General features: G+C 37.7%; 1 protein-coding gene across 1 annotated transcript; it reads right to left on the bottom strand.

The window, feature by feature from the left end:
* Positions 1–268: 268 nt before the first annotated feature.
* LOC101646825 (olfactory receptor 4F3/4F16/4F29-like) lies at positions 269–1,219 on the bottom strand. Its single transcript, XM_004712664.2, has one exon. The coding sequence runs from the start codon at positions 1,205–1,207 to the stop codon at positions 269–271; it is 939 nt and encodes a 312-aa protein (XP_004712721.1). The 5' UTR covers positions 1,208–1,219.
* Positions 1,220–8,921: the final 7,702 nt, after the last annotated feature.

Consider the following 8,921-nt stretch of genomic DNA (forward strand, 5'->3'; position numbering starts at 1 on the left):
AAGCCTGAACCATGCTAAATTCAGTAAAGTGAGGTCTCTGAAAAGACAAGCAATTGGCCTTCTCCTGGAGCTATATCTTACCCCACCACGTGCTTCATTCAACAGTAAGCAAGCAACACAATTTCACAATTAACATTTTTAAAGACAATTGTTATCTTAATCTGGGATGCCTAACTATGAGTAATGCACTTAGAAACTCCTGCTCTTGACATAAAATAATGTGTTACTCAAAGATGATAAGGAAATAGCATAATTTTAATGTTTTCATTTAAGAAATCTGTCTGTAAACAAGAAGTTGACTGCAGACTCTCCTCATTGCAGCTTTCATGTCTTTGTTCCTCAAGGTGTAGATGACTGAATTCAGGAAAGGAGTGAGACTTGCATCAAAAAAAGCAAGGTGTTTGTCTAGGTGTGATGTAGAATGAGGCCGGGTATAAATAAAAATGCAAGGACCGAAAAATAAAATCACCACCATGATATGAGATGATAAAGTAGACAAAGCCTTAGATAAGCCACTTGAGGAGTGTTTCCAAACTGTGATCAAGATAAAAATGTAGGAGATGATCAATATGAAAAATGATGCCACAGATATAGATCCATTGTTGGCTATGACCATGAACTCTAGTCTGTAGGTGTCTATGCAGGCAAGTTTGATTAATTGAGGAAGGTCACAGTAGAAGCTGTCCAGCACATTAGGACCACAAAATGGCAATTTTGTAACAAAAAATAGTTGAATCAAAGCATGGATCAAACCAAGTATCCAGGCAGCACATAGAAGGAAAATGCACACCCTGGGGCTCATAATAGTTAAATAGTGGAGAGGCTTACAGATGGCCGCATATCTGTCAAAGGCCATGGCGATGAGCAGCACCATCTCCACACCAACAATGATGTGAAGGAAGAAGATCTGAGCAACACAGCCTCCAAAAGAGATGACTTTATATTTTCTGAAAACATCATAAATCATCTTGGGGGAAATGACGGAAGAAACACCCAGGTCAATAAAGGAGAGATTTGCCAACAGGAAGTACATGGGAGAGTGTAAGTGAGGGTCAGAGGTCACAGTGAGGACAATGAGGAAGTTTCCCATCATGCTTGCCACATAAAATACGAAGGCGAATACAAAGAGACCAATTTGGATGTCCCAGGAATTGGAGAGTCCTAGAAACAAAAACTCTGACACCACAGAGTGATTTGCTTCATCCATCGCTTTGTCAATCTGAGTGCTCTAAAATGATATTATAAAAGAAAATAAAGAGGAGAGAAAATTAAGAATAGCATGGGTGCCGTAGAATCGTAATGATTAATTTTTCAAAGATGTTCTTATTGCGCAGGCATTACTTCCCCTCAATTTCTTCTCAGGACCATATAGCCACTAAAAAAAAGCATTTTACCTGTCTTCACCTAAAGCAGTTGTGTCACATCCACAAGCACTATCCCTTATCAACGTGACTTCCTGGGCTGATCTTTCATCTGTAAACACGAGAATGGGACAAATGTGGAAACACAGTAGATGTACATGATAAGAATTGAATGGGGCAGGAAAGGTAGGACATTGAAACACACAAAAAAAGAAGAAAGAAGTTATAGAGATGACTTCAAATCCCAGAATTCACAGATTCTGTTCCTAAGCTGAAGTATTTTTCTTTCTTTCTTTCTTTTTTAAATCATTTTATTGGGGTTCAAACAATTCTTATCACAATCCACACATACATCAGTTGTGTAAAGAACACTTATACATTCGTTGCCCTCATCATTCTCAAAGCACTAGCTTTCCGCTGGGGCTCCTGGAATCAGCTCCTCATTTTTCTTCCTCCCCCCCCCCCCCCCCCGCTTCCCCCTTCCTCATGAACCTCTAATCATTTTTAAATTTTTATTTTATCAGATCTTACACTGCCCGACATCTCCCTTCACCCACTTTTTCAACCATTCTTGTTTTTCTCCTCTTAACCGCCCTTCATCTCGTGCATATATATCTCTTCAAGTCATTCTCCCATCAGTACCCACAATTATACTTACATTCACTGGAAGCCCACAAAATAAGGGTGAGTATAATGGAACTTGGTGTAGGGCATACAGAGGATTTAAAAGTATGATAGGCTCAAGACAAAGTTAACTAAGGATTGGGGCCGCAGAGTGTTATCATGAATTTCCTGGAGCTGTAAGTAGAAGTACCTCATAGGATGGTGGGTCACGGACAGGAAATGGCCAAGGTGTGAAAGCTGTGGGAAGTCAAAGGTAATCAATTTGAGTGTCTACTCACATTCTTCACAACCTGCATATAAATTTGTGAACACTGGTCACAGCCTCAAATTCTTACATTTTACTGGAAATAAAACAATGCACACGGACTTCATAGTTCATATATAACCACTGATTCTCTTCTCCCCACATCTTCCTTGGTGTCAGGCCCCCTTATCAATATCTCTGTGTTTCAAACTTCTCCATTGTCTGACTACTCCCCTAGTCTAATATTGGGTGATCGCATGGAAGATGTAATCTTTTTTCTCTATATCAAATTCAGGTTGGTAAATCTATAGAGACAATAATTGGATTAATAGTTTCTTAGGATTGTTACAGGGAGGCTGTGGGGAAATGGGGAGCTAATAATAATGAATGCAAAAATGAAGAGAATGTTCTAAAATTCATTGTGGTGATAACTACACAACTTTTTTAAATTATGCTTAAATCATTTAATTATATGGTATATGAATTTTTATGTTAATAAAACTGTTGAATTTATAAATATGTATGAAATAAATATCAATAGCTAGATCCAATATAAACAACAAATAAAGGGAACAACAAGTGACCAAAAATCAATGGCGAGGAGAGTGTAGGAAGCCTGGTAGGGCTTGATCAAGGGTAATGTAACCGAGAGGAATTACTGAAACCCAAAGGAAGGCTGAACATGATAGTGGGACAAGAGGAAAGTAAAAGGAAATAGAGGAATGAACTAGGAGGCAAAGGGCATTTATAGAGAACTAAATACGGGCATGTACATATGTAAATATATATTTTTTTCAAAGTATTTAAATCATTTTATTGGGGGCTCATACAACTCTTATTACAATCCATTACATATAACCTTTGTGTCAAGCACATTTGTACATTTGTTGCCAGCATCATTTTCCAAACATTTTCCAAGGGCTCAAGTAAGTATATTTATATATGAAGATGTGAAAATAGATCTATGTACATATATTTATAGGTTTAGTATTAAGGAAGTGGATGGACATTGGGCCTCTACTTAAGTACCCCCTCAATGCAAGAGCACTTTGTTCTAATAATCCAGCATTCTGAGATGCTCACTTTCCCAACACGATCACTGAAGACACAGCGGGTACATAAGCAAATGTGGTGAAGAAAACTGATGGAACCCAGCTATCAAAAGATATAGCATCTGGGGTCTTAAAGGCTTGAAGATAAAGAAGCGGCCATCTAGCTGAGAAGCAACAAAACATAGAGAAAGCACACCAACCTGTGTGATCATGAGGTGTCGATGGGATCAGGTATCAGGCATCAAAGACCCAAAACAAAAACATAATGTGAATGATGGGGTAGTGCCAAGTGGAGGTTCAAAGTCAATCTGTAAGCAATTGGACATCCCCTTACAGAAGGGTCATGGGGAGAAGACGGGCCTGTCAGAGTGCAGTATAGCACGAATGAAACATACAGCTTTCCTCTGGTTCTTTAATGCTTGCTTCCCCTCCCCCACAATCATGACCCTAATTCTACCTTACACACCTGGCTAGACCAGAGCATGTACATGGGTACAGAAAGGAACTGGATGCACAGGGAATACAGGACAGATAAACTCCTCGGGACCAATATTGAGAGTAACCATACCAGGAAGGGAAGGGGAAGGTGGGGGAAGAAAGGGGGAACTTATCACAATGACCTACCTATAACCCTCTCCCAGGGGAATGGAGAACAGACAAGGGGGTAAAGGGAGACATCGGACAGTGCAGGACATGACAAAATAATAATAATTTATAAATTATCAAAGGGTTCATGAGAGAGGGAGGTTGGGAGAGGGAGGGGTAAAATGAGGAGCTGATACCAAGGGCCCAAGTAGAAAGAAAATCCTCTGAAAATGATGGTGGCAACAAATATACAAATGTGCTTGACACAATGGATGGATGTATGAATTGTGATAAGAGTTGTATGAACCCCCAATGAAATGATTTATAAAAAATAAAACATATGCCTGGCTTGCTAGTTAAAAACAAAGAGAGAATATATGGACCAGGGGAAGAGAGGGCATGAAGAATTACAACAAGAAAGAATATTTATCATTTTCATAATAATTTAAAATAAAGCAATGTTGAACTGCAAAAACAAAGAATAGTATTTCACACTGAAGAAGATTCCATCTTAAGACTATTCTACAAACAAAAATAATTAACTTACCCAAGATCTCACAGCTACTGTTGTCAAAGCCAAGGCTTATGCCCATAGATTATTACTACAAATTAGGGGGAAAGGTCAGTGGTTGCAATGAGAAATAACCAAATTATACCAAAATTTGTGTACCTTTAAGAGCTATAACGAAGTTAGGAGGTCATTTGTTGATTTTTAAAAGGTCACAATAAATTGCAAACAAAATCAAAACTGGATATGAAAATTTGAGAGTCATCAAAATTTTGAAGTCTTGAGAAAAGATTTGATTAAGAGGTAATATACAAAATAGAGCAGCCATACATCATAAAATAAATAAGTAATAAACACATGGCTTTTCTGCTAACCCAAAATCAGTGATTTGAAATGACCAGGTGCTTCATGAAGGAAAAATATGACAGTCTGTGCAGAACCACACCCTTGGAAAGACAGTGAATCAGATCTTCCTATTCTGCCCTATAGGGTCAATAGAATATATTTGCTTTTTGTGTACTGACATCATTATTATGTTACTTTTGCTACTGTCTTTATATATCACTTGCCATTAAAAAGCTCGGTCTGTGTACCGCAAACAGGAGAAAAGAAAGAAAGAAATGGCAAATAAGTAAAAGGGTAGCTGTCACTTTCATATGCTAGGAAATAATTAAGAAAAATACTTGAGTTTAGTGACGAGATATAGTAGTGATGTTTAGTGGGTTCAGTGATGTGCCAATCAGAGAGCAGCTACAATACAACAGTAGAAAGAGGATCAAGGCTCTATATAGGCAATGATTGCTGACAAAGTGGGGAGAGCAAATTCTAAAATGGCAATTTCACTAAAATAGAGTCACAAAATTTGGGGAGGGAAAAAAGTAGGGGAATAAATTAGCATATATGTGAACAAGTATGTGAGATAACAGAAATTACAGATAATTTAAAAGGTTTCTGTGTAACCATGGGAACCCTATCAAAGAAGGAGGTCCCACGGATAACATGAACATGAGGAGAAGTCAACAGAAGAAATTTGTGAAACTCTTCAGGAATGCACAAGAACTCAATACTTAGATTTCTAGAGTGGCACATATGTTTGTGATAATTAGCACAATGGAATATTGCATAAAGGGATGCGATCTTTAGGAGTTAGAGGTCTTATTCGTACTGTTTGACCACATTACATGGTAATAGAACAGTCAAGACAAAATGAACTGATACACGGAGAGAAAGAGAGAGAGAGAGATGAAAGATCTTAAAAACAGGGACAATACTTGTAAGGTCATGGGAACTATCTTTCTCACACATCTTCATTCTCACATCTGAATCTTCATTAAAAGTCACCTCCCTTGCTTTTCTTCATGCACTTAGCCGAACTCCCCTTCTTGTGCCTCTCTGAAGGCATGGGGGGCTGAGAGTCTCTTCTTGTGATAGCTCATAGTCTACCATCTGCTCCAACTCTGCCACCACCTTCTTTACTCCCACCACTTATCTCAGATGACTCCATAGTCAGAGAGTCAGAGAAGTGGCCTGTATTCAATTCTCTCCTTTGTATAAGCATTTTGTGCATACCACCACCAGCCCTCCCAAGGCAAAGTATATTACACAAATATACATACATCGAGGCAACTATTTAGCTACAGTAGAAGTTTGTGACCCAGGGAGAGATTAGCATTCTGGGATTCTCAGACTGAGATCATCAGGCCTAGGGAATTCTCATAGGATTGTGATAGGGGAGAAGAAGGGTGTACAATTTTCTTATTAAAAATACTTATCTTTTATTTATTGTATTCTTTATATCTTGATTGTATTTAATGAGGCAGAAAAATCCCTAATGAAAATTAAAATGTAATTTATATTATTTAATTTTTTTAATTTTCTAGGAAAAAAATAATTTTAGAATTTAAAAACTTTGACACATGTGGCATGCCATAAATAAAATCATCTAGTGGGAATAAGTTGCAAATTTAGGACAAAGGAGAGGCTGCAAGCACCAGGGGGAAAACCAGATTGAGAGATAGGGATGAAGACAGAGACCGTGATGGATATAAAGAGATACACCCACAGTAGATTGAGCCTAAATACAGACATGAAGGCCGAGTTTGTCTCTCAACGTTTTAAATGTCATACTTTACATATTAGCAAGTGTCCATACATCGAGGGGGAAGGATAATTGATAAAAGAAATACATGTATTTAGAAGGTTTAGGGAAACCAGTCAGAGAATTCTAAAAGTACAGCAAATTTGAAGGAAATAAGAAAATTCTATTTAATAATAAAATGATAATTCACCAAAAATGTATAAATACTAAGATACACAATTAAGAAGTATAATAATATATTCTTCAAAATAAGGCCCCAAATACAATCTTTTCTAATTTTAAATATGCTAACAATCTGTGATGAAAACTGGAACCCAAGAGTCCAACATATATTACATCATGACATAGGCAGTGATTTAGGAATTGTTACTGTAACAGTCCTGAGTGGTGCAAACAGTTAACATGCTCAACTACTGATGACAGAGTTTGAATTCATCCAGAGAGATCTCTGAAAAAAGGCCTGCTGGTCTCTTCCTCCACAGCCCAAAATAAGCAACATTGAAAAATCTTTTGAAGCACAATTCTGCTAACACATATGGGTAACACATATGGGTCACCATGATTGGTACTCAAATTGACAGCAACTGGTGTTTTTATTTTTTCATTTTTCTCTTTGTTTTAATTTCCGTTAGTAAAGAGAATAAATGTTGCATATTAAAGCATCCTAGCGTGTTATGATCCATTTAAATAGCTTCCTGTCACTGCAACCCTATGCTCTTCAGGTATGAATGTCATCATGTCAAAAGGAGGAATACTCCCACCTGGAAACACAGAACTGATTAAATCCAACTGGAAGTTAAGAATGCCTCTTGATCATTTGAGCTCCTCATGCCTCCAGATCAACAGGCAACCAGTGGTTGATTGATTCTGATTATCAATGGGAAATTGGGCTGATATTACATAATAGAGGAAAGAATGTCTGGAATCTAGGAGATTCTTTGGGTCATCTCTTGGTACTACAATGTCCTGTGGTTAAAACCAAATATAAACTATTGCAACTCAATTCTGACAAAACTATGACTGGCTGATATTATGCATGAATGAAGATTTAGGCCACCCCACCATGCCTGATGTATGTACTCAAGGCAAAGGATCTTGAAAGACGGTCATTCTAAATACCAACTACAGCCATGTGATTGGTTGCAGAAACAAGGACTTAATTGTTTTGAGTATGTCTTTTTTGAATTATGTCTTCTACCACTTGTCTATTAACTGTGATGACTTGCCTTTTACTGGGATGCTGGAAGCCACTTCACTGGTATTTCAAATACCAGCAGAGTCACCCAAGGTATACAGATTTCAGCAGAGCTTCCAGACTAAGAACAGATTAGAAAGAAAGAATAGGCTGGTCCACTTTTGAGGACGTGGCCTCTGGAAACCTTATGAAAGAAGCAAAACATTGTCACGTACTGAAAACCTCCTGAATGGTGTCAGAGCATTTCCAAAAGATGAGCCTCTTCACTTTGGAAGGATCTCACAATATGACTGAGGAAGAGCTACCTTCCCAGTTAGAGTTGACTACACTGATGTGGATGGAATCAAGCTTATGGGAACTTCATTTGCTGATGGGGCATGACTCAAAATGAGAAGAAACAGCTGCAAAACCTAAAACTCCCAATATCACTGCCATTCAATTGATTATGACTCACAGCAACCTTATAGGACAGGATAGGAACTCTTTCAACTGAAGTCTTATCCTTCTTAGTACCTTAAATTACTCAAACTAAATCTTGTTCATAAACATTACAAGTTGGTATGAGATTATTTTGGTACAAATAAATTTTGAAATACATGCAAAGTGTTTCATAATATGCACCTTCTGATGCTACCACATGTATATATATCTCTTTATCACTAGTTATCTATAATGTAAACCTTCAAAATCTTCCCCAAAGTCATTTTTTAAGTTTTAGTAGATAATTAGGTTTCAAGCTCCCTAAAAGCTAGGACCTTGGTATGATGTTTATTTATTTCACTCCTTTAGCTTGTTCTCCCCCATAATTCATGTGCCTATGGGTCCATTCAGCAAGCCCTGGGGTGAGTGAGGGAGGAGGCTAACTGCATCCACTAAATGGTTATCTTGTCCACCTGATAATTGAAAGCTATTGTTAGAATGGATGCCTTCTGATAGGCATTTGCAATATCTTCATTGAGTACATTTATTAACTCAACTAGCAAGATGGTAACACCTGAACTAATTTACTTTAAGATGAATAACTGATCTTTTTTTTTAAATCACTTTATTGGGGCTCTTACAGCTCTATAGCCATCCATACATCCTTTGGTGTGTTTTTTTAATACTTTTACTGGGGGCTCTTACATCTCTTATCATAATCCATACATTCATCCACTGTGTCAAACACATTTGCACATATGCTGCCATCATCATTTTCAAAATATTCTCTTCCCACTTGAGCTCCTGATATCAGCTCCCCATTCCTTCCCCCTC

Source organism: Echinops telfairi, unplaced genomic scaffold (genome assembly GCF_000313985.2).
Source record: "Echinops telfairi isolate 266 unplaced genomic scaffold, ASM31398v2 ScPeMD7_18;HRSCAF=68, whole genome shotgun sequence".
NCBI classification, from domain to species: domain Eukaryota; kingdom Metazoa; phylum Chordata; class Mammalia; order Afrosoricida; family Tenrecidae; genus Echinops; species Echinops telfairi.

What these genes read in the sequence shown, in the direction of transcription:
- LOC101646825 (XM_004712664.2), bottom strand. Translation starts at nt 1,207, where the DNA reads ATGGATGAAGCAAATCACTCTGTGGTGTCAGAGTTTTTGTTTCTAGGA.